This window comes from Ornithorhynchus anatinus, chromosome 17, assembly GCF_004115215.2.
Source record: "Ornithorhynchus anatinus isolate Pmale09 chromosome 17, mOrnAna1.pri.v4, whole genome shotgun sequence".
NCBI classification, from domain to species: Eukaryota; Metazoa; Chordata; class Mammalia; order Monotremata; family Ornithorhynchidae; genus Ornithorhynchus; species Ornithorhynchus anatinus.
In genome coordinates, this window is record NC_041744.1 from 22,025,232 (window position 1) to 22,049,056 (window position 23,825).

At 63.1% G+C, this 23,825-nt stretch overlaps 2 protein-coding genes across 2 annotated transcripts; both read left to right on the forward strand.

Annotated features, from left to right (window-relative positions):
* Window positions 1-277: 277 nt before the first annotated feature.
* Window positions 278-12,662, forward strand: TIE1 (tyrosine kinase with immunoglobulin like and EGF like domains 1). The gene is made up of 23 exons (XM_029082242.2): window positions 278-548; window positions 1,685-1,978; window positions 2,058-2,168; window positions 2,498-2,653; window positions 2,831-2,962; window positions 3,458-3,598; window positions 4,485-4,613; window positions 4,785-4,934; window positions 5,154-5,300; window positions 5,473-5,637; window positions 5,823-5,960; window positions 6,422-6,736; window positions 6,841-7,131; window positions 7,389-7,609; window positions 9,623-9,833; window positions 9,955-10,065; window positions 10,167-10,357; window positions 10,487-10,600; window positions 10,761-10,831; window positions 10,951-10,991; window positions 11,475-11,571; window positions 11,851-11,950; window positions 12,156-12,662. The coding sequence occupies exons 1-23, from the start codon at window positions 488-490 to the stop codon at window positions 12,225-12,227; spliced, it is 3,459 nt and encodes a 1,152-aa protein (XP_028938075.1). The 5' UTR covers window positions 278-487; the 3' UTR covers window positions 12,228-12,662.
* Window positions 12,663-15,126: 2,464 nt separating this feature from the next.
* Window positions 15,127-22,936, forward strand: MPL (MPL proto-oncogene, thrombopoietin receptor). The gene is made up of 12 exons (XM_039914557.1): window positions 15,127-15,205; window positions 15,889-16,069; window positions 16,174-16,352; window positions 16,579-16,742; window positions 17,473-17,629; window positions 17,726-17,855; window positions 17,980-18,164; window positions 18,269-18,411; window positions 21,509-21,668; window positions 21,762-21,861; window positions 22,343-22,433; window positions 22,574-22,936. The coding sequence occupies exons 1-12, from the start codon at window positions 15,127-15,129 to the stop codon at window positions 22,934-22,936; spliced, it is 1,932 nt and encodes a 643-aa protein (XP_039770491.1).
* The last annotated feature ends 889 nt before the right edge of the window (window positions 22,937-23,825 follow it).

The following is a 23,825-nucleotide window of genomic DNA, read 5'->3' on the forward strand; positions in this document are numbered from 1 at the left end:
TCTTCTTCCTGTAGCTCTGGGTGGGGGCTGCTGGATTGGCAGGGAATGGGGTGGGGGTGGGGAGCTGCATGTGGGGAGAGGGTTGTGGGGAGCTGCAGGGAGGCGGGACCCCCCCCCAAAATCCTGATCCCGCCCCCCCCACATGACTCCCCCAAACTGTCCCAGGTGAGGGCTCCCTCCATCACGTGGGAGGGTCACTGTAGTCAGTGCTTGGGAGAGGAAGTGGGGTGCAGTGGGTGGGGATCCCCCCCCTTAGGGAGCCCCGAGAGAAGGTTGGGGGCATAGGAGGGGTCTGGGAGTCTCTCCTGGTGGGCCCCTTCCCCCGTGAAGCCCGGTGTTCCGCGTCCTCCCTCCCAGCCCTGGGCTGGCCAGGCCTCATTTCCTCCCCCGCCCCTCAAGAAGTGAGGTGGGGGTTGGACATAGACGCCCAGACTGACCAGTGAGTAGATATCCCAGCGGCCGGGACCGGGCCTGGTCACGGCTGACCATGAGCCAGGGGGGACCCCCATTCTCCCCCCTCCTCCTCCTCCTCCTCATCACTCGGACAGGTAGGTCCCTCACCGTCTGAACTCCCACCCCATGAACCCCGTGGGCACCCCTAGGATCTTAGCAGGACCGAAAGAGGGGAGGAAAACAGAGTGGCTGAGGAGGGGAGAGGTCAGGAAGAGGGAGAATTGGGGTTGGGAAGAGAGCTGGGACTTGCCAGTGGGGGGCCCAGGGAGCTGGGAGTGGGGAGCCGGGGAACGGCGGGGACCAGGAAGGTGGGAGCAGAATGATCAGGGAGCGCGGGGGCACCTGGAGGGTCTTGGGCCTTTTTGGGAGGGACATAAAGTCAGCTCCCCCGCTTGTCTGCTATGTGACCTTGGACCAGCCGCTTAACTTCTCTGTGCCTCAGTCACCTCGTCTGTAAAATGGAGATTAAGACTGTGAGCCCCAAGTGGGACCACCCGGTTACCTCCTATCTACCCCAGGGCTTAGAACGGTGCTTGGCACCTAGTAAGCGCTTAACAAATACCACCATTATAATTCTAAAGGACAGTGGGGGGTTTGAAGGGGACAACACTGTGGTATGGGGAGATAGGGTCAGGGGATGAGGAGGGCAGACGGAGAGATGGGGACTATACAGCCCAGCCCGTGGACTACATTTTGCTCCTCTAGTGCCAGCTTGCTCACCATGCCTCCATCTCCTCTATCTCTCCGCCAACCCCTTTCCCATGTCCTCCCTGTGGCCTGGACTTCCCTCCCTTTCCACTCTCACCTCCTTCAAGGCCTCACAAAGGTCACATCTCCTCCAAGAGGCCTACCTCCATGAAACCCTCATCCCCCCACCTCTGACTCCCTCTCTCTCCTGCGTACTCTCTGTGCTCGGATCTGTACCCTACGGGCACTTGGTATTCATCCCACCCTTGGCCCCTCGGCATTTTTGTGCATATCTGTGATATATTTATTTATTGATATTAATATATGTTTCCCTCCGAGACCTTAAGCTCATTGTGGGCGGGGAATGTGCCTACCAACTCTGTTGTATCATATTCCCCCAAGTGCTTAGTACAGTGCTCGGCAAACAGTAAGCGCTCAGTAAATACCATTGATACAGGACTGAGCGGAGGGCTGGGGGGGTGGGGGGGTTCCCCAACCTGGGCCCACCGGTTGATCGTCCCTTCCCTTCTGTCCCCCTGCCCAGGCGGGATCGTGGACCTGACCCTCGTGGCCGACTTCCGCATCGCTGACCCGCAGCTCTCCTTCCTGTCCTGCGTGTCCGGGGAACCGGGGGCCGCGGGCGAGGGCCGGTCCCCGCTGCTGTTGGAGAAGGATGACCGGATCGTCCGCGGCCCCCGACCACGCGTCCCCCTGCGCCTCGCCCCCGACGGCCCCCGCCGCCTCACCCTGCGGGGCTTCTCCCAGCCTTCCGACCTCATGGGCGTGTTCTCCTGCTTGCGCGAGACCCGCGTCACCTACGTGCACAACAGCCCCAAGGGTGAGCCCGGGCCGAGGCAAAGGCGGGTGGTGGGAGGAGGGGTGGCCAGGGTGACGCTGACCCCTTTCCCGGCCCTCAGCCTACCTGCTCCCGGACCGTGTGACGCACACGGTGAACGTGGGAGACACGGCCACCCTCTCTGCCAGGATCCAAACGGCCAAGAGCACCGACGTGTTGTGGAAGAGCAATGGTGAGCGCTTGCCCCTCCCCTCCCCTCTGTCCCCCTCCCCACCCTTCCCCCTCTTTTCTTTTCCTCTTCTGGCACCTTGTCCCCTCAGGAATGGCCCTCAACGATCCTCTAATTCCTGACCTTCTTCGATCCTTGGCCGCGAGTGGGCGGGTGAAGACCCCGGGGTCAGGGTGGACCCCCCAAGACGGACGTATCTATGTTGGATCGGGGAAAGTCACAGCAAGTGGGGAGGTGGAGTTTTCTAGTTGTAATCGTGAGGTCCAAATCTCGGGCTGTCTTTGGACGCCAGGGTCCTTGCCCTCTGACCCCTGCCCTCTCTCCCCTGCCAGGCTCGTATTTCTATGCTCTGGACTGGCAGGAGGCCCAGGACGGACGGTTCACGCTGCAGCTGCGTGACGTGGGAGTAGCCACGGGCGGCGTGTACACCGCCTCCTACTTGGGGACCAGCCCGCTGGAGAGCGGCTTTTTCCGACTCATCGTGCGGGGTCAGCGGGGCCCAGGGAGGGGAGCTGGCGGTGCCGGGCCGGTGGCCTGGGGAGGACCGGGACGGTGTGGGGGAGCTGGGACTAGGGAAGCTGGGGGTCGGGGGTCCCCGGGGGACTGAAGGTCCAGGGTGGGGGCCAAGGACAGACCCCATCGATCTCTTTGTCCCCAACCCCTAGGCTGTGCGGCGGGTCGCTGGGGTCCCAGCTGCAGCAAGGAATGTCCCGACTGTCTCCACGGGGGCGTCTGCCATGACGGCGTGGGCGAGTGCGTCTGTCCCCCCGGCTTCACCGGCCCTCGCTGCGAGAAGGGTATGTGGGGCCAAGGGTGAGGGTGAAGTGGCAGGGTGGCAGGGTGTGTGTCTCAAGGTCAGGGGAGCGTGTCTAGGCTGCGGTGCCTGGCCTTGCCCCGGATAGCCTTGGCTGCAGTGGGCCCGGTCCTGTGGAGTCTGTGCCCGCGGCACGTCCGTGCCTGAGGTCTCGGGGCCTGTGTGCATCTGCGCCCATGGCACGCAGAGCCCGTTGCGTGTCTCTCCCTGTGGCGTGTCCGTGCCTGGGGCCATAGCGGGGCCGCCCGTGTCCCGTCTGCCCGGGCCGTGTCCGTGCCTGTGGGGCATCCGTGGCCGGGTGTTAGTCTGTAAGCCCGTCAAACGGCAGGGACTGTCTCTATCTGTTGCGGACTTGTTCATTCCAAGCGCTTAGTACAGTGCTCTGCACATAGTAAGCGCTCAATAAATACTATTGAATGAATGAATGAAGTCTCTGCCCCGTCGACTCTCCGGGCTGGTGACCGGCGGGTCTTTCCAGCCTGCAGGGAGGGTCGTTTCGGGAGGAATTGCCAGGAGCAGTGTCCCAGCGCGCCGGGCTGCCGCGGCCTCACCTTCTGCCTCCCCGACCCCTACGGCTGCTCGTGCGGCTCCGGCTGGAGCGGGCCCCAGTGCCAGGACCGTAAGGATCCCTTGACCTCTGAACTCTCCCTCTCCCTCTCCCGCCTCACCCCCAGTCCTGGTTCCTGCATCTCCAGGCCCAAACCCTCCAGTCTCCTTTATTCCAAGGCCCAGTGGTCTGAGCCCTCACCTCTCTGGGTACCCCAGGGGTGAGGCCCCAATCTGGTCTCCTCTCTCTCTTGTTTTTTATGGTATTTGTTAAGCGCTTACTATTAATTAATTAACGATGTCATTTGTTAAGACCTTTTACGTGTCAACCTCTGTTCTAAGCGCAGGGGTAGATACGAGGTAATCGGGTTGTCCCACGTGGGGCTCACCGTCTTAATCCCCATTTTCCAGATGAGGTAACTGAGGCACAGAGAAATCAAGTGACTTGCCCAAAATCACACGGTGATCATTGTCGGAGCCAGAATTAGAACCCACGACCTCTGACTCCCAAGCCCGTGCTCTTTCCACTAAGCCACGCTGCTTCTCTATGTGTCAAGCACCGTTTAAGTGCTGGGGTGGTTATGCTTTAATTAGGTCGGACACAGTTCCTGTCCCACAGAGGGCTCGCAAACTAAGTAGGAAGGGGAACAGGTATGCCCATTTCACAGTTGAGGAAACAAAGGCACAGAGAAGTGAAGTGACTTGTCCAAGGTCACACAGCAAGAAATTGGCAGAGCCGAGATTAGAAATCAGGTCCTTCTGACTTCCAGGCCTATGGTCTGTGATTTAGGCCACACTGCTTCTCTTCTGCCCGTACCCCAACCTGTCCCTGAGGCTGTCCAGAGGGTGAGACCTCCATCCGGTCTCCTCTCTCCCTCCTGCCCACCTGCCCCCCAGCCTGCCCCCTGGGGCTGTCCAGAAGTTAAGGCCTCGTTCCCGTCTCGTCTGTCTCACCGCAGCCTGCCCCCGGGGTTGGTTCGGGGCCGGCTGCTTCCTGCAGTGCCGCTGCCAAAACGGGGGCACCTGCGACCGGTTCAGCGGCTGCGTCTGCCCCTCGGGGTGGCACGGTGGACGCTGCGAGCGCTCAGGTACGGGGTCGGCCGTCAGCACGGGGGGGGGGTGGGGTGGTGGGTGCTGCGAGCGCTCAGGTACGGGGTTAGCGGTTAACATGGGGGTTGGACATCCTGGCGGTCAGCGTGAAGGGGCACGGGGGGATGGCTTGAGTCGCCTCGGGCCACACCCGGCGGTCCCGCCCCCAGATCGGATCCCCCAGATCATAGACCTGGCCGCCGAGCTGGAGTTCAACCTGAAGGCCGAGCCTCTGGTCAGCTGCGCGGCCACCGGGAACCCCCCGCCGGTCAGGGGCAGCATGGAGCTCCGCCGGCCCGACGGCACCGTCCTCTCCGTGAGTTCTTTTACCGTGGTTGTGGAGCGAGCGCTTACCGTGGGCCGAGCCCCGCGCTCAGCGCTGGGGTGGCTACACCGGACCTGGGCCCTGAGGGAGGGAAGGAGAGCAGGGATCTTCTCTCCATTCTACAGATGAGGAAGTTGAGGTCCAGAGGGGTTAGTGACTCGCCCAGAGACCTCTGACGCACCCCATCGTTCCCTTCCCTTCCTCCCATCCTCAGGCTGCCAAAGGCCCATCATGGAGACAGACAGGACCACGTCGGAGTTCCGAGTCCCACCGGTCAGCGCCCTGGACAGAGGTCCTTGGGAATGCCGCGTGTCCACCTCCGGGGGCCAGGACAGCCGCCGCTTCCTGGTCCACGTCAAAGGTCAGGGGACCACCAGAGCTAGGGAAGGTCGTCGGGACCCCAAGGGGACCGGGCCGGGGCCGAGGTGCCCGAAGCCCAAAGCCATTCACCCCGTCTGCCCGCCCCCCGCCCCATCAGACCCTTCCACCCGGTTCCTTCCGCTATCTCCCGTGACCCCGTGACCTTTTCCCAGTCCCTCCCAAGCCCCTGGCCCCACCCCGGCTCCTGGCCCGCCTCAGTCGCCAGCTGGTGGTGGCCCCGCTGGCTCAGTTCTCTGGAGATGGCCCCATCTCGACGGTGCAGCTTCTCTACCAGCCCCAGGATGGCCCCGGCCCCGGCCCCTGGTCCTCCGTCACGGGTGAGTCTGGGGCTGGAGACGGGAGAGGGGGAAAGCGGACGGGGTGGAGTGGGAGCATAAGAGCAGGAAGAGGGAGCTAAGCATGATCAAGAGGCAGGATGTTGGGGCGGGCATAGCGAACGGGATAACCCCCACGCCCTCCCGCCAGCGGCCCCCCGCTGACCCTCCCGTTGCCTTTTCCTCAGTGGACCCCCGCGAAAACGCCACCCTGGCGAACCTGCAGCCGCAGACAGGCTATCGTGTCCGCGTGCGGCTGAGCCGGCCCGGGGAGGGCGGGGAGGGGGAGCTGGGGCCTCCCGCCCTCATGGTCACTGACTGCCCAGGTACCCAGGCTGGGGGTGGGGGGGTTTGTACGTTGTGGGGTTCGGAGGGGGAGGGACGGTCAGAAGACTCCTGTGCTCCCATCCCTTCAGACTGCCATCAGCCCTCATTCCCGCCGACCCCCCACCCCGCAACCCGGACTGACCCCCGAACACCATTGAATTTCCCCGCCCGAGCGATCGGGGAGCGGACGAGCTTCAGGAGGGCCGTGTGTCCTGCTTCCTGAGCCCAGGGCCACTGTCCACGCCCCCCCACCTTCCCAGGAGGAGTCAGAGGGGATGGCAAGGCCGAACGGCCCTGGGATTAGCCAGCGGGGCTTGGGGAAAGAACCAGAGGGGCTCTTTGGGAAGGGGCTTGGCCGGGTCCCACTCCTCTCGGGGGTATCTGGCGGAGGCCCTGTCCATTGACTTGATGGAGTCCGACCTTGCCGAGTCTTGGATGACCTCTGACCTCCGACCCCCAGAGCCCACCGTGCAGCCATGGCTGGAGAGCTGGCACCTGGAGAGCCAGGACACCTTGGTGGTGCGCTGGGCCCTGCCCGGGGGCTCCGGAGGTTCCGGGGGTCCCTGGAGTCCCGGGGACGGCTTCGTGCTGCGGCTGTGGGATGGCGAACGGGGCCTGGAGCGGCGGGAGAACGTGACGTCTCCCCGAGCCCGCTCGGCCCGGCTGAGGGACCCTGGCCCCGGCATCCTCTACGAGTTGGATGTGCGGCTCTTCCGGTGCGGCAGCCTGGGGGCCCCCCGTGCCCACCGACCCCGCGTGTTGGTGCCCCCGAATGGTGAGAGGACGGACTGAGGGCCGTCCGTCCGGACCCGGGTGGGGGAGGCCGGCCTCTGGCCGCGGGGATGGGAGTCAGACGCTCGTCCGTCTCTGCCTCTCAAGGCCCCCCGCCCCCCCCGCTGCTCCGGGCCAACCCCGTCTCGGACTCGTCCATCCCGCCTCATCTGGGACCCCCCCCGCCGCGCCCCCCCGGGGCCGTGTCCAAGTTCATCGTGGAGCTTCAGGCGGTCGGGGGCGGCTCGGAGCCCCTCTGGGTGGACCTGGATGGGTCCCAGGACACTGTGGTCATCGACAGACTTAACGCCTCCACCCAGTATCGCTTCCGGGTGCGGGCCAGCGGGCTCGGCCCCGGGGAGTGGAGTAACGTCGCCACGGCTACCACGTTGGGGCTCGGTGAGGCTCGGCGGTCGCCCCCCCCGTCCTTCTAGCCCCATTGCCCTCCCTCCGTCCCCAACAGTGGCCCACTGAGCTCCCCCAGCTGCCCCCTCCACGAGCCCCCCAGATCCACTCTTCGTGTCCCACGGTCCCCCGTCGAGCTTCCCCGGCCTCCTCTCGCTTCCCCCCCAGGCCTCCCCGCCCCCGCTGTCCCATCGCCCCGTCCGTGGCCTCCAGCGGCCACCTCAGCGTCTCCTCCGTGGCCCCCCCCATAGGGTTGCAGGGCTCAGCCCCCGCCTTGGAGAGCCGGGCCGGGACCGGGGCCGGGGCGGCAGCGGCCCCCGGAGCTGTGGGCCGACGGCTGGTCCTGGCCGTGGTGGCCTCTGTGGCGGTGACCTGCGGCTCCATCCTGCTGGCCCTGCTCGGACTCTTCTGTCTCCGCAAGGCAGTCCACCACCGCCACCGGCTCCGCACCTTCACCTGCCCATCCCGATCGGTTAGTACTGCGCCCTCCCGCTGCCTCTGCCCCGCCCAATCAGCCTGTGCCCCGCCCGCACCTCAATCAATAGGTCAATCGGCAGTGTTTAGTGAGAGCTTAACAAATTGATCGACCGATTGCAGAGCGCTGTACTGAGCGCTAATACAGTTCAGTCGGTAGACTATCCCTGTTTTCAAGGAGCTTATGGTCCAGAGGAGGAGCCTGCCATTAAAATGAATCACAGCATGAGAAAGATGAGATCGAGGTACAGAGAGGAGAGGTTAAAGGAGCAGCGTGCGTGGGCTGGGCTCTAGTAGGAGATCAGCGAGGTGAGATAGGAGGCAGAGAGCTGGGGTCGGGGCTGCCGGGGTCCCCCTGCTCGTCCCGATCAGTCAGTGCCGCCCCTCGCCCCCTCTCCCACCCAATCTCGCCCTGCCCATCTCCCTAAAATCCCTGCCCCCTTTCCGCCCTCGTTTGCGGAATGAAATGTTGGTTTCTTTGTGTCCAGCTGTGTGGTCCGTTTGTGCGTGAGTGAGTTTGTGTCCACGTGGGGTCCTTTTTTTAATCTGATCCATGTGTGTGAAGGAAGGTCAGCGATGTGTTTCCACACCCTGGGGTCACTAGTGGGGTCATCGGTTACATCCCTGGTACCAATGGGGCACTGCTGGGGCCTGGGGCCTAGGGTGCACCCCAAAAACACATTTGCAGAAGAGGTTCCTGTCCTCGGGGACCACTGGACTGGATGCTTCTCAAGGCTAGAGATCGTGTTTGTCTACTTAGCTCTACTGTGCCCTCCTGAGTGCTCAGCAGAGTGCTCTGCACGCCAAAGGTGCTTAATAAATATTACTGATGGCGGGAGCTTACCAGTCAATCGATCAATAACGTTTCTTGATCGTCTCCTGTGTGTAGAGCACTCTATTAAGCCCTTGGGAGAGTACAGTAGGGTAGGTAGACAAAGTCCCTGCCCTCAAGGACTTTACATTTTCATGGGGGTGACCAATACGAAAATAAATTACGGGTGGTGGGGAGGCGGCAAATATGAGAGACTAATTAATTAATTGAGGCATCTATTAAGCACTTACTGAATGCCGAGCGTTAGAGTAGAGACCCTGTTGAGAGGGCAGACACAGTCCCAAACCCACAGGGGGCTCACCCATCCCCATCTTACAGAAGCTATGCCTGAAATTAATCATTCAGCCCATGCTATTTACTGAGCGCTTATTAGGACCAGAGCACTGTAGTGCTTGGGAGAGAGCAATACAATCGAGTAGACAAGATTCCTGCTCGCAAGGAGTTTCCAGTTCTACTAAGGGAGTCAGGAGGGCGTAAAGCCTTCGGAGGTTTGGAACTGGGGGGCCGTGAGAATCCCTGGGGGAAAGGAGTTTGTCCTGTCTGCGTGGGTGTCCTGTGTCCTTTGGTAACTGGACCTTCCTGGGTCTGGGTCCAGAGACCTCAGTGGCGGGGCCCGATCCCAGCGTCTTCTGTGTTCATATTTATGTGTATTGCCTGTCCATATGTATCCCTTGGAGCAGTGTGGCTTAATGGATAGAGCACAGGTTTGGGAGTCAGGAGCTGGGTTCCAATCTAATGTCTGCTGTGTGACCTTGGCAAGTCACTTCACTTCTCTGGGCCTCAGTTACCTCATCTGTAAAATGGGGATTAAGACTGTGAACTCCCGGAGGGACTGTGTCCCACCTGATTACCTTGTATCTGCCCCGGTGCTTAGAACATTGCTTGGCACATGGTAAGCGCTTAACAAATGCCACGATTATTATTATTATTAATCAATGGAGTTTGGTGTCCGTGGGATCCGGTGGGACCCTGCCCATGTACGTGTGTCCAGGCGTTCCCAGGGCCCACGTGCCCATGTAGGTGAGGTGTCCCTGTATATCCACGTCCAGGGGATCCGAGTCCCACGTCATCATTTGTGTGGGGCCAGTGGAGCACCGTTGGCTCCCCGCGTCCGGGTGGGCCCCCAGTCGGTGTGCCTGGAGTCCACATCCGTGACCGTGTCCGTGCCGCGCGCTCCAGGGCAAGGAGACTATGATGCAGTTCAGCTCCGGGACCCTGACCCTGAGCCGGCGGCCACAGCGGCCGGCCGAGCCGCTCAGCTACCCGGTGCTGGCCTGGGAGGACATCACCTTCGAGGACCTCATCGGGGAGGGCAACTTCGGCCAGGTGCTCCGCGCCATGATCACCAAGGACGGACTCCGCGTCAACGCCGCCGTCAAGATGCTGAAAGGTCGCCACCGGGGCCTCCGCCCCCCATCCCCCAGCCCCTTCCCCTCCGGGGTCCGTGCCGTGTCAGGGGAGGGGACCGGGCCGGGAAGGAACCGCCTGGGCGTGGTCGGTTCTCCCTGCAGAATTTGCTTCGGAAAATGACCACCGAGATTTTGCCGGGGAGCTGGAGGTGCTGTGCAAACTGGGGCCGCATCCCAACATCGTCAACCTCCTGGGGGCCTGTGAGAACCGCGGTGAGGCCCTCCCACATCCAGGCCCTGAGGGGCTCCCGTCTTCCCCCAGATAACTCCCTCCAGGCCTCCGTGACCCTAGGCCTCCTCCTTGCTCGCCGCAGGCTACCTGTACATCGCCATCGAGTACGCGCCCTACGGGAACCTGCTGGACTTCCTGCGCAAGAGCCGCGTACTGGAGACGGACCCGGCCTTCGCCCGGGAGCACGGCACGGCCTCCACCCTCACCTCCCAGCAGCTGCTGCAGTTTGCCAGCGACGTGGCCAACGGCATGCAGTACCTGAGCGAGAAGCAGGTGCGCCCGGGGCTGGAGGTGGGACCCTCGGGCCTCCCACTGGCCCGCCCGTGCTCTGGGACCCCGAGCCCCTGCCCGGTGGGTCTCCTCTGCTCCCTGGGGCCTGATCCAGGGCCTGGTTTCCCCCAGTTCATCCACAGGGACTTGGCTGCCAGGAACGTGCTGGTCGGGGAGAACCTGGAGTCCAAGATCGCCGACTTCGGGCTGTCGCGTGGGGAGGAGGTTTACGTCAAGAAGACGATGGTCAGTGCCCAGCGGCAGTGACCCACCCTACCAGGGGCTCCCTTTGGCCCGGGCTCTGCCCCACAGACTCCTCCCCTGCAGGCCCCGTCTCCCCTGTGCCTCCGCCCACCCCCTGACTCTCAGCTCTGACCCTCCACCTCCCGGTGCCCGTCTCCCCCAGGGGCGGCTGCCCGTGCGCTGGATGGCGATCGAGTCCCTGAATTATAGCGTCTACACCACCAAGAGCGATGTGTGAGTGTGGGAGGCGGGCCTAGGTGGGGGCGGGGAGGGGAGCCGCCTGGGAAGGGCGCGACAGGGAGGAGGGTGTAGAAGGGGTCGGGGCTCATCACCGGATTGCTCTACCACCGCAGCTGGTCCTTTGGAGTTTTGCTCTGGGAGATTGTCAGCCTTGGTGAGTCACCACTCTGTGCCCCCGACCCGCTCCGCATCCTCCCCTCTGCTCCCCCCTCCCCTCCACCCCGCTCCCCACCAGGGCCAGACCCACAGCGCTTCTCCAGGGAGAGGAGAGATGCAGAGTCCACGCTCGCCATTCTGGCTTGGCTGTAGCAGGGCGGAATTGGGGCAGGGGACCGGGTCTCCCCCAGAATCCAGGCTGGAGGGGGGTCGGGGGGAGGGGATCGCGTCTCCCCCGGAACCAGGCTAGGTGGGTGTTGGGGGCTGGGGCCCGGGTCTTCTCTGGAATCCAGGCTGAGGGGGTTTGGGGGCTGGGGACCGAGTCTCCCCGAGGATCAAAGATGGGGGAGGGTCAGGGGCCGGGCACCGGGTCTCTCCAGGAATCCAGGCCAGTGGTGCTCAGGGAGCTGGGGAGAGGAGTTCCCCCGAGTCGGCCTGTACGGGTTGTGTAGGGTACGGGCTGAGGGCCGTGTTTCCTCAGGGGGCACCCCGTACTGTGGCATGAGCTGCGCTGAGCTCTACGAGAAGCTGCCCCAGGGTTACCGCATGGAGCAGCCGCGGAACTGTGACGACGAAGTGTATGGGACCCCTAACCCCACCGACTTCCAATGGCTCCCGCCCCATCAGCTCTCACAACCTCCCGGCCGTCACAGACACCCCCCGCCCCGCCCCTCCCATTCTCCCATTAACCCCGCTCCCTGCCGAACTTCCACTACCCCCCCATTTCTCCCTTCACCCCCACCTCCTCGGGTCGGGTCTCCTGTCCTCCTCCCGGCCAAGATGCCGGCGTCCCCGGACCACCCCCCCATGCCCTAACGCCTCCTGTTGCCCCCCTCGTGCCTCCCGGCGCGTTCCAGGTACGAGTTGATGAACCAGTGCTGGCGGGACCGGCCCTACGAGCGGCCCCACTTCGCCCAGATCTCCCTGCAGCTCGGCCGCATGCTGGAGGCCCGGAAGGTCAGGCACCGTGGGAGTCCGTGGTCTCAGACCCCGATCCTCCCCTCCCAGACCCCATCAACTACGTCCCCCGAGGGGAACCACAACCCTTCCCCGGCCCCCCAGACTCTCCTCCCATGGACTCTCTAACCCCTCTTGACCCACCCCACCTGCTGAGACCCTCTGCGCTTCCGGGTGCCCCTGAAATATTCCCCTGTGCCCTCAGGCCTATGTGAATATGGCGCTGTTCGAGAACTTCACCTACGCCGGCATCGATGCCACCGCCGAGGAGGCGTGATGCCCCGGCGGTCCAGCCTGCCCGGCGCCCACCGTCGCCCGCCGTTCGGGCGGACAGGTGGATGAGCGGTAGCTGGCTTCCTTTTTGGACCCCGATTGCCGACACCACCATCCGGGCGGCGGGGCAGAAGCTGCCTCTGAACTCAACTCTGACACCCAACTCTGGGCCCCGCCATAGTCTCCCCTGCCCCATTCCCCACCCCCCCACCCAAGATCCCATCCCTCTGGATCTCAGCCCTTCGTAACCCCAGTTCCCCTGACCCCAGATTTTCTGAATCTCGGTCCCTAACCCTACCCCGCCGTGCCCTCCGCTCCCAGGCACTGTGGGGTTCGAGGAAGGAGAAGGGTGGGGGGTGGGGGTAGGGTCGGGGTCAAGAGGACTCTGGTGCTAGCCACCCCCGCGGGCTCGGGGAGAATAAAGTTTCTGACTGAGCAGCTTCTGTGTCTGCTCCATCCGGCCGTTCTCCCCTCACCCCACCGGGCTCCCCGCCAGAAGCCTGTGGTTCCGGTGGTGAAATCCAGACTCTACCAGCAGCATCCCCCGACCCCCTCCCCATAGCCCCCGACTCTGATTCCCCCCTACCCCAGACCTTCCTGCACAAGACACGCCCCCTTCTCTTTCCCCCTTCCCACCCTCGGCAGCTCTAAAAGGGGAAAGGGGCTTCTAAGGTGAGAGGGCAAAAAATAATAATAATAATTAATAATAACTGTGGTATTTGTTCAGCGCTTACTATGTGCCAGGCACTCTACTAAGCGCTAGGTTGGACACAAGCAAATCGGGTTGGACACGGTCTCTGTCCCATGTGGGGCTCACAGTCTCAATCCCTACTTTCCAGATGAGGTAACTGAGGCGGAGTTAGTTGCCCAAGGTCACACAGAGGACGAGTGGTGGAGCCGGGATTAGAACACATGGTGCTGTACCCACTACGCCAATAACTAGCTGCCAGGGGAAAGCAGGGCAGAAAGAGCCGATCTGGGGCATCTGCAGCAACAGAATCGCTGGTTTTATCAGAGATGGGGAGAGGTGGACTGGGAACCAGGCCCAGGCAGCTGTGAGGGAGGAAACAGTGGGTTCCCCGCCTTTGGAGTGGGCGCCTCTCGGGAGTTGGCAGCTCGCACACACGCACGCAGCTTCGAAGATCCCCTTACCCACACCCACGCACCCAGAGAGAACCACTGGGAGACACGTACAGATCCTCGCTTCCCCCACAACAGACACACATGGCTGCCCTCTTCCCGAAGGCCATGTGCACGCACGTTATCCCATACGCTCCGGCCAGGGCCCTATTCCCCTCCCATCCTCTTTGGGGGGAGCTCACCTGCTCACAGGCATTTCCTTCTAGTTCCACGTCCGGCCGGTCTCTCCGACCTTGGTGGACTTCCTCCGGTGCCCCCTCCCGACCTTTCCTCGCTCCATCAGCTCCTTCTGCCGCCCCTGGCCTCCCACCCTGGGATGTGCCCATGGGCCACTCTGGCTTCTTGGCGGCGAAGGTTGCTCGAGTAGGCGCCACCCGCCTCGCCTGGCTCTTCGCCGGCTCCATGGCCTCATATGTGGTCCGAGCCATAGCCCGGTGCTCCTGCATCCTCAAGCCACCCTCTTGCCGGCCGCTCCCGGACCTCTCCTCACCCGGCAGATGAGGGCCCCTTGGCGGGGGGGTTGATGAGCTCTTCCTAGGTGCCAAGCACCGGGCTAAGCACTGGGGGTGACCCAGGATAATTAGGCCGGTCACAGGCCCCGTCCCTCCGCCGAGTCCGATGGAAGGCAAATGCAAACTTTTTAACGCCCCTCCCACCTCTCCTCCTTCCTGCCCTCGTCGTCTCCCACTACATCCTGCCCTAGCACTTCCCCTGGGCCCGTCGTCATCATCATCATCATCAATGGTATTTATTGAGCACTTAATGTGTACAGAACACTGTACTAAGTGCTTGGGAGAGTACAGTACGACAAAGTTGGAAGGCACGTTCCCCGCCCATGACAAGCTTACAGTCTAGAGGCTCGCCACCCAGAGAAATGACTAAAGACGGTCACATCGCCTTCCTACCCGCGAGATGTTGATGGTCTGCTGGAGGAGGACACCCGAATGTGAACCGATGACAGAAAAGCCCATCAGCGAGAGCAGCGCATAGCCCGGCTGATGACACCGAGCAGGCGCCAGTCCTGGGTGGCTCCCTGGGGCCACATGTGTGGCAATCCGGGAAGGCTTCTTGAAGGAGGGCAGGGGCCGGGGTTGGTATTCCCGTGGCAGGAGAGCCGGAGGGTCAGTAGGAGGGATGTTGACTCCAGGTGGGCAGAGGGGAGCACTTAAGGCAGAAAAGAGAGTGGCCCGTGACCGGTATTGATCCCGATGACCCAAGGGCTTCAAGAAGGGCCTTGCGCGGCATTGTTCGGGCATGTCTGCCGACTAGTCACTCACTAGTCCGGGTCCCTAACGTCCCTCAAATCTGCCGAACTGCGGCCCCACGTTCTCCAACCCAGCTCCTCCAACCTCCCCCATTCAGTCCCCCGACCTCTACGGTCCAGCCTCCCAACCTCTCCGACCTGGCCCCCAAACCCTTCTGACCGGCCCTCCCATCTTCTCCAGGCCGGCATTCCGGCCTCTCCAGCCAGGACCCCCAACCTCTCTGGCCCGGCCCCCTGGCCTCTCCGACTCGACCTCCGACCTCTCCAAACCCGACCCCCTTCCGGCAGACCCCCGCCCGCGGGTCCCGCTGTGGTCGAGCCTGGCTGCTTCCCTGGTTCCTGACTGTGGCCCGCGGCACAGGACGCGCTGCCCTATCTGACAGGAACCTGCCAGCTGAGCGGGGAAGGGGCTGGGGCCCAGCTTCCTGAGGGGAGACACGTTGCTGGGGAGGGGGCAGAGTCGCGTGGAGAGCGGCCAGGCGCACAGCACCCAGGCAACATGCCCGTCTGGTGTCTCTGTCTGGCCACCTGCTGCCTCTTGGTGCCCGTACAGGGCCTGGGGCCGGTGACCAGCCAAGGTGGGCAGGGAGCGGGACCAGATCCGTTAAAGGAGCGAGGGAGGGAGGTCAGGGAGCCGAGGGGCGGGTTGGGTGGGAAGAAGGGGAGGAGGGGGAGAGGGGAGGGAGCAGGGTGGGGGCGGTGACGCTGAAGCTGATAGGGCAGGGAGTCGTGACGGTGTCGGAGACGGTGATGGAACTGGGGACTGGTGAGGGTGATGGTGTCGGAGGACAGTGACGGTGACCGTGCCGGGGAATGGTGACGGCCAAGGGACTCGAGGACAGTTTCAGTTCCGGAGGACGTGATGGTGATGGTGCCGGGGGACGGCCAAGGTGCCAAGGAGCGGTGACAGAAATGTGCTGAGGCACGGTGATGGTGATGGTGCTGGAGGGCGATGAGGGTGATGGTGCCGGGGCAGGCGATGGTGACGGTAAGGGGGGATGGTGACGGGGACGCTGACAGTAATGCGTTGAGGCACGGCGACGTTGATGGAGCTAGGAGAGGTGATGGTGCTGGGGGGCAGTGACAGTAACGTGCTGAGGCACGGTGATGGGGATGGTGCCGGAGAATGGTGGCGATGACAGTGCTGGGGAGGAGGGCGACGGTGATGGCACTAGGGGTGACAGTGATGGAGATGGGGGACTAGGACAGCGACGGGATTGCCGGCTCCACCTGAACCCTAGGGGCCTCCCCTCCCGCCCAGATGCCGCCCTGCTGGCTGCTGTGCCCGACTCACTGCGCTGCTTCTCCCGGACCTTTGAGGATCTGACCTGCTTCTGGGATCAGGAGGATGAGCAGCGGCAGCAGCAGGAGGAGGAGGAAGAAGAAGAGGAGGAGGAGCCAAGACCCGAGGAGAGCTATCAGCTGCTCTTCGCCTACCCAGGGTTTGTGCCCATCCCTCATCCCTTAGGATCCCTCCTCTTCTCCCCATGGTTTGGGTTCTGGCTCGACCCCCCGACCTCTGACCCTTGGTGCCGTCGGTCCCCAGGGAGGCCCCGCGGGTGTGTCCCCTGAGCGTCCAGCGGCTGGCCGGCGGCGGGGTCCGCTACGCCTGCCGGCTCCCGGCGGAGGACGCCGTGCGGCTCTTCTCCCCTCTGCGGCTCTGGGTGAGGGACCCGGACGGGGCCCGGAACCACACTCAGCGGGTGCTCAACATCGAGGCAGTCGGTGAGCCACGGTCGTGCGTCCCCCCAGGCCCCGTTCCACGGTCACCATCCCCTCCGGAGTCAGCAGTCAGATGCCCCTGAAGCTCTGACTCTGCCACCCACCAACTGATGTGAGGGCAGGAAGGGGCCTGACCCAGCAGGGGGCTGGTGGGGGTGGGGGACGGGAGGGGTCAGCATCATCCCAACTGGCCAGTAGTGCAGTCCAAAAGCCACGTGCTGGCCCTCAGGGCTGCCGGACCCACCCAGGAACATAGTGGCCACGGCCACCTGCCGCCGGGGAGAGCTGCGGGTCAGCTGGGAGGCCACAGATGTGGGATTCAGTGAGTTCTTGAGCCATCAGATCCGCTACGGCCCTGCGGGCCTGTCAGAGCTGGCCCACCCCGGGGTCCAGGTGAGGCCACACAGGTGTGTGTGTGTGTGTGTGTGTGTGTGTGTGTTGGGGGCAGAAGGGTTGGGGGAAATCGGCCCCAGGCCCTGGAACAACCAGGTCCTGCTCCCCTGCCATGGGGAATGGATCGGTCCAGCCCGGGCTGCCCCTCCACCAACCTGGGGAATCGATCAGCCCAGCCTTTCTCCCCAGCTCCAGTCCCCCTGGGGTCAGGGAATGGATCGGCTGGGGGGGGTCCCCTAGACTGAGGTGGCCCAGAGGACCTGGGTCTGGTCACCTCTGAGTCGGATACATTTTTCTGTGGATTTTCCGGGACACCAATAAAGAGGGAGGTGGGACAGATGCTGAAACTGCGGGACATCCGGTCCACTGGTACCCGAATGCTGCACCTCGCCGCCCCAGACCCCTGGCATGCTCCACAAATTTCCCGGCTTTCCCATGTGGCTCTGGCCCCTCTCACCTGCCTCCAGCTCCCTCAGGCAGCACCCCCCCCCCCGCTGTGTGACCTTCCCACCTCCCCAAAGCAGACCTGGATCTTGGCCAACACCCAGCCCACCAGGGATCCCCCTCCCCCACCACCCTGTCCGGATCCTGGGGGATCCTTCCGCCACCCCAGCCTGCACCCGGCCCCTTGGGGTCACCTCGCCGCCCCAGTCCGTGCCCATCACCCCCAGGGCCTCCCCATCGCCCCGGCCGGCACCCGTCCCCGGGTTTGACTCTCCCCCCAACACAGTACCTGGATCTGGGTGGAGAGAACTGCGTCCTCCTGGGGCTGCCGTCGGGAACCACCTACCAGCTCCAGCTCCGCAGCAGGCCGGACGGCATCTCGCTCAGCGGCTTCTGGGGCCCCTGGTCACCCCCGCTGGCCGTGGAGCTGCCCCAGGATGCAGGTGGCGGGGGGGACGGGCCGGAGGGAGAGGGGAAGCGAGGCGGGGCCGGGGCCGGGTGCGGGAGAGGCCAATCCGACCCTGGGTCTCTGCCCGCAGCGGAGATCGGGCTGCAATGCTTCACGCGGGACTTGCGTTCCGTCACCTGCCAGTGGCAGCGGAGGGAGAACGCCACCTCCGTGGCCGCCTTCTGCCAGGACGGCGGTGAGGGCAGCTGTGCCAGGGTCAGGTGAGGGGCCCGGGGGCAGCCGGGGGGACGAAGGGGGTAGCAGCGCCAGATCAGGTGTGAGGGTCCGGGTGGACGGCCCGGCCCAGCCGGTTCTGAGGCCCCGTCGGGGGCGGTGGCTTCGCAGGGACCCAGTCTGGGAGCGGTGCGAGGAGGAGAGGCCCGCGGGCCCGGGGACCCGGCCCCTGCCACCCTCCCGTTGTCACCTCCAGCCCCGCAACGACAGTACCATCGCCGTGCGCGTGGAGATGACCCTTTCCCCGGGCACCATCCGCAGCTACCTGAGTGCCCCTTTCTGGATGCACCAGGCCGGTGAGCCCCCGCTGTCACCCAACCCCGCATCCTCGGCTGGACCCCTTGACCTCCGACCACCCCGCCGTGGTCCGAGGCCTGACCCCAGCTGCCTTTCTCCGCAGTGCTCACCGACGCTCCCCGCCTGAGGTGGATGGAGGTGTCCAGCGGGAGGCTGAGGCTGGAGTGGGCGGCCCCGCCGTCCTGGCTGGCCAAGCAGATGCGCTATCAGCTCCGCTACACAGGAGAGAACCTCTCCGATTGGAAGGTGACGGAAGGGAAAGGGGGAGAGGGGGAGAGAGAGAGAGAGAGAAAATGAACGAATATGCAGGACACACAACAGGAGCTGGGTTCTGAATGAGGAGGCCATGGTCTGGTGTAATAATAATTATGGTATTTGTTAAGCGCTTACTATGTGCCAGGGGCTGTACTAAGTGAGGAGTAGAGACAACATCCCAGATGAGAGGAAGGAGCTGGGAGAGACGAGTCAGGAGACAGGAGGGTGATCCGAGCGGAGGTCAGAACGTGGCAGCAAGGATGTGGCAGTTGGCGGGAGACCTGAGATCCCAGGGTCAGGAACTTTAGTTCCCACCGGAGGAGGCGGCGGCCAGAGCCGGGGGGTGGGGGTGGTCCTGAATCTGGGAGATGGGTGTCAAGTAGGCACTTGAGAGATTATCTCCAGACTGTCACCACAAACTGAGAGATCTGGAGGTCTGAGAGATACCATTGGCAGGCCCTGGAAGCCGACCCACATTGGCTCTACGCTGTTCTCCCCAGGACCGCCACCGATGGCCAGTGCACGCGCAGGACTGCAGAGGCCCTGGCCACAGCGAGTGCGGGACTGGTTCGTGGCCAGGGGCTCCACGGCGGATCTCTGGGCGCCTCTCAGCTGCAGTCCCTGCTCTGCCCGCTCCCAGCCTGGGCCCCGTCGGGGAGGGAGACGCTCCCTGGGGCTGCATCTTTCTTTCAGTGGGGTCCCAGGCCGGTGCCGGTCCGTGGCTGGGTCTCCCCAAGATGGCACAGAGTTTCGGAGTCCGCAGGCACCTCGTTGGACAAGAACGGCTGGCAATCCACTCCTGCAGCTCTTGACGAGAGAGTGCCTGACAATCCCTCCATCTGAGGGCATGGATGCCAAAGGGAGGAGACAGGGACACGCCACTGAAGATAGTCAAGCTTACACGCCGGCCACCCCCGCCAAATCGAGGACTTTCCCGCATGCTGCCCGTGGACGGTTCACGGTTCCACCCTCGCCCCGGACGGGGAGGAGAGCCTGCCATATGGCAGTAAGGCTCAATGAGCTCCTCACCCCGCTGCTGCCATCCAGGCCGCTGCCCCATGGGCACCAGAGAAGGCGTCACACCGGGCCGGGTCCCCACTCCAATCTTGGAGGATGCGACTGCTGCAGTTAGAACAGTACTTGGCACATAGTAAGCGCTTAACAAATACCATAGAACCGAGGATGACGGCAGAGCAACGGCCAGGATCCCATGTCTATGCCACTGATGGCTTAATTGACTCTAGCTCCCTGGGAGAGTTGGGCTTGCAAGGGTGGAACAGTGGACCAGTGGACCTTGGCTGCCGCTGGAGTGGGATCCTAGCCGGATCCACCAGGACCGGTTACCGACTAACGTCCTCCTTCCCGCACCCTTGGGAGGACACGCTCATCAGACGGTGCTCTTTGGACAGACAGCGACGCAGCGGAGCGGATGGGACTCTGGCTGCGCATCAGGGACGGACATGCTGGGAGTCAAACCAAGCCCTGGACCCTCCTGGCTTGTATCACACCAGACGGGGCCTCCAGCAGGTTTGGCTACTCTGGGAGGCTCTTCAGGATCCCGAGCCTGTCTCTCTAAGCCAGGGTGCCTCGCCTGCTCCCTTTCACACCTCCACGGGAGTCAAGGAGGGCCAGGGGAAAAGACTCAGTCTGTAGTCGGACTTATTCTGTGCAGTCATGTCTGGAAGGATGGGCAGAGGCAGAGAGGGGGCCGGGAAGCTGTCCCACTGGGGAACACTTCCAACTCAACAGCCTACCAGCCCCACTGAGGAATGAGCCCTTTAAGACAGGCTCTTCACTGGACACTGCTCCCTGAAGTCCGCTCGTGAGCACTTTTCAGCATCAGCCGAGCACTGAGGTCGGACAGTGAACCTGAAGAAGGTGGAAGTTACGCCCCTGCCAGCACCTGGGAAACTCTACTTACAACCAAAGATTTTCCGTAACAAGAAAAGCTGAATGCGGTCATTTAATTCTGCTTTCTAGGCAGCATCTATTACACGGAGAGACAGAGATATAGGAAACCAAATCAAGAAGGCCAACGTGGCTTCTGGGAGAATGCCAGGCACGGTGGGGCCCCAGAGGGCCATCAGACTTCTACCTGAGTCTGATTTATGTAGTCTGATCACCCTGGATGATCACAGAAGGCTTGAAGCCACATTCACCTTCAACAATTTCATCAGTGGCTCCCATATGCACTTTCTCTCTCCCCCCCACCTCCTTTCCCTCCATTTTCTTTCTTCTCTCTTCCTCTCTCTCTCCCCTTCCCCTCGCTCTTCATTTTCTTCCTCTCTCCCTTCCTCTCTCTCCATTTTTCTTTCTCCCATCTTTCTCCCCTTCCCTCCTCCATTTTCTCTCTCTCCCTTCTTCTCTCTCCCTTCCCATCTCTCCATTTTCTCTGTCCCTTCTCTTCCCCTCCCCCTTGCCTCTCTCTCCCTCTTCCTCTCTCCCCCTTTCTCCCTCTCTTTCTCTCCCTTCTTCCGCTCTCTGCCTCCCTCCCCCTCTTGGCTTTCCCCATCTCTCTCTCTCTCTCTCTCTCTCTCTCTCCCTGCACGGGTTGGGATCCTGGAGCCTGACTGAACCTGCCTACCAGGAGCACACCCCTGTACCTGGACAAGTAGTATGGGTGGGAAACTCACGTTCAGAACATTTTTATGTTCAGGAAATGTGAGATGTGAGCTCATGTTCAACTCAGCGGGGCAGGCGCTGCAATAGGAGGAGGAAGCTTCGTACGGGGACTCCAGTCTCGGGTGTTCCCCGCCACGGGTGCGCCCGACCTCGGGAGTGTCCAGCTTTGGGTGTGTCCAGTCTTGGGTGTCCCCGGCCTTGGATGTGCCTGGCCTGGAGTGTAAGGTTCAGATGGTCTCTCTGTGCCGGGAGCCTCGACGGCTCCCGGCACGGGGATTCATTCATTCATTCATTAGTATTTATTGAGCGTCTACTATGTGCAGAGCACTGTACAAAGTGCTTGGAATGTACAATTCGGCAGCAGAGACAATCCCTGCCCAACGACGGGCTCACAGTCTAAACTGGGGCCGCTGGCCACACAGGCCCCAGTGGCCTCCGAGCTGATGACCCCTCCTCCTCTGGGCAGGTGCTGGAGCCACCACCCGGGGCCCTCGAGGAGACCCTGGAGCTGCGGCCCTGGAGCCGGTATCGGCTGCAGGTGCGGGCCCGCCCCGACGGCCCTTCCCACCGTGGACCCTGGAGCGCCTGGTCTGTGGAGACGCTGGTGGAGACGTCCCCCGGGGGCGGTGAGAGGCGGGGCCCGGGGAGGGGGCCGGACCGGGCCGGGCCTGGGGATGGATGGCCCGGGAGCGCTGATCTGCCCCCCTCCCCATCCCCAGTCTGGGTTTCCATGGTGACCACCCTGTCCCTGGTGCTGGGCCCCGGAAGCCTCCTGGTGCTGCTACTGCTCCTGAGGCGACTCCACCCAGCATCCTACAGGTATCCCTGTGCCCTTCCTACTCCTCTCACTCCAGGTATTCATTGCCTCCCGGGCCTCCCCCAGGATCTGCTCCTACCACCCCCTGAGGCTCTCCCAAGCTCCCCCCTCTCTCTGGGCTGGCCTACTTTCTGGATTCATCTCACTGCCACCTCCCCAACCCTGGGTCCCTCCAAGGTCCCATCCCTTGCACCTCCTCTCCCCTGGACCCCAGGCTTCCACATGGCCTAGAGGCCCAAATGGCCCTCGCGCCATTCCCTGCCAGACTCAGCCCGGGGCAGAGCGGCTGGTGGCCGGGAGCCCACGGGGCCGGGGGCACCGGGGAGAGGTCGGTGCTTTTTGGTCGGCCCTGGGGGCAGGGCACCCCGACAGGTGCCCAGTTGATCTGCTGCCGGCCGAGCCAGCCCATGCCACCCTCCGGGAGGGGACGCCAAAGCCCCTTCCCGCTCCCTGCCCCCACTGTCCAAAAATCCACTCCCGCAGGAGCCTGAGGCAGACCCTGTGGCCGTCACTCCCTGACCTGCACCGGGTCCTGGGGGGCTTCTTCACAGAGACCCAGACTCCTGCCAGCCTGGTGAGCATCTCGCCTCCCCTGCCAGGTCTCGCCCCCCTCCTTCCTACCAGTGCCCCTTGCCCCCCCAACCCACACGCTGGGACCTGGTAGAACAGCCCTAGCCCCAACCCTCTATCCTCCATCTCCTCCCCCATCCCCAGCCCAAGGCCCCAGACGCCGATGCCGTCACCGTCATAGAGGAGGAGGAGCCCTGCCTCCTGGAAGTCCTGTCTGAGGTCCCCGAGACCAGCCGTCACCCTCCGGGAGCCCCCGGGCCTCCTCCTCCCCAGCTGGACTACACGGTGCTGCAACCTGACCGTGGCTGCGGCGACCCCTGCGTGGAGGCCTGGTCCCTGCCTCACAGTTGGCCCCTTCTCCGGGGAGATCAGGCCTGGGGGTGGGGCGGCCCTCCCCTGGAAGCCGGGCTCCGTCCCCCTACCGCCACCCTCATCGCCAACCACTGCTACCTCCCCTTAAGCCGCTGGGAGCTGCCCCCAGACCCGGAGGAACCGGGAGCTTTCTAAAGCCTCCAACCTTAGAGACGTCCCATTTTTCTCTTCCCACCTTTCCCTGCCAAATCCGTCCCTCTTTCCTTTCTAACGATTTTCCCCATCGTCTCTGCCTCAGTGCCCTGCCTGATGGGGGCTGAGTTGGGGTCTGGCCAATTTGGGCCAATTTTTCTCCTCCCGCCTTTTCCGGCCAGATCCGTCCCTCTCTCCTTTCTAACGATTTTCCCAGTCGCCTCTGCCTCAGTTCCCCGCCTGACGGGAGTGGAGTTGGGGCCTGGCCCGTCACCCAACTTCTCGCCATGGCCTCCGGTCCATCTGGCCACCCATTCTCTGTGGATCCCGGACTCATCAGATCAGACCCGGGAGGCGACCTCATCTTCCCACCTCACCCTCTCCCTAGTCCACCGTGCCCACGTTTCCAGTGAGCCGCTGACCGGCCGGTGACTCCGGGCCTATGGAGGGCCTAACCCGGTGAGGTGTCGGAGGAGGGAAGACAACTTGGCCATCCTCCCCCTCTGCGTTTGGTCTGGGATGGCTGAGATTCCCTCTCGCTCCCGCCCTGTTGCCACAGTCTCCGTCGCCGGTCCCTGGACTCAAAAACTAATTGATTTCTTCCCCTCATCCCCTCCCTGCCCAAAATGACACCCGTCCTCTCCCTCCCCATCTTCACTCCCTTCTTCCCGCAGACGGGCACTCCTCAGAGGGAGACACCTCGAGGAATGATCTTTCCCAAATGATGAAAAAAAAACCAACAACGAGGGCACTCCTCAGGGGGAGACAGCTCTAGGAATGATCTTTCCCAATCGATGGAAAAAAACAACGAGGGCGTTCCTCAGGGGGAGACACCTCGAGGAATGAATGATCTTTTCCAATCGATGGAAAAAACAACAACGAGGAATGATGT

What these genes read in the sequence shown, in the direction of transcription:
- TIE1 (XM_029082242.2), top strand. Translation starts at nt 488, where the DNA reads ATGAGCCAGGGGGGACCCCCATTCTCCCCCCTCCTCCTCCTCCTCCTC. An exon ending in CGCCGTCAAGATGCTGAAAG is followed by an intron (nt 9,834 to 9,954) that starts GTCGCCACCGGG and finishes TTCTCCCTGCAG; the next exon opens with AATTTGCTTCGGAAAATGAC. An exon ending in CGGAACTGTGACGACGAAGT is followed by an intron (nt 11,572 to 11,850) that starts GTATGGGACCCC and finishes GGCGCGTTCCAG; the next exon opens with GTACGAGTTGATGAACCAGT.
- MPL (XM_039914557.1), top strand. Translation starts at nt 15,127, where the DNA reads ATGCCCGTCTGGTGTCTCTGTCTGGCCACCTGCTGCCTCTTGGTGCCC. An exon ending in GGCAGCTGTGCCAGGGTCAG is followed by an intron (nt 17,856 to 17,979) that starts GTGAGGGGCCCG and finishes GTGGCTTCGCAG; the next exon opens with GGACCCAGTCTGGGAGCGGT. An exon ending in GGAGACGTCCCCCGGGGGCG is followed by an intron (nt 21,669 to 21,761) that starts GTGAGAGGCGGG and finishes CCCCATCCCCAG; the next exon opens with TCTGGGTTTCCATGGTGACC.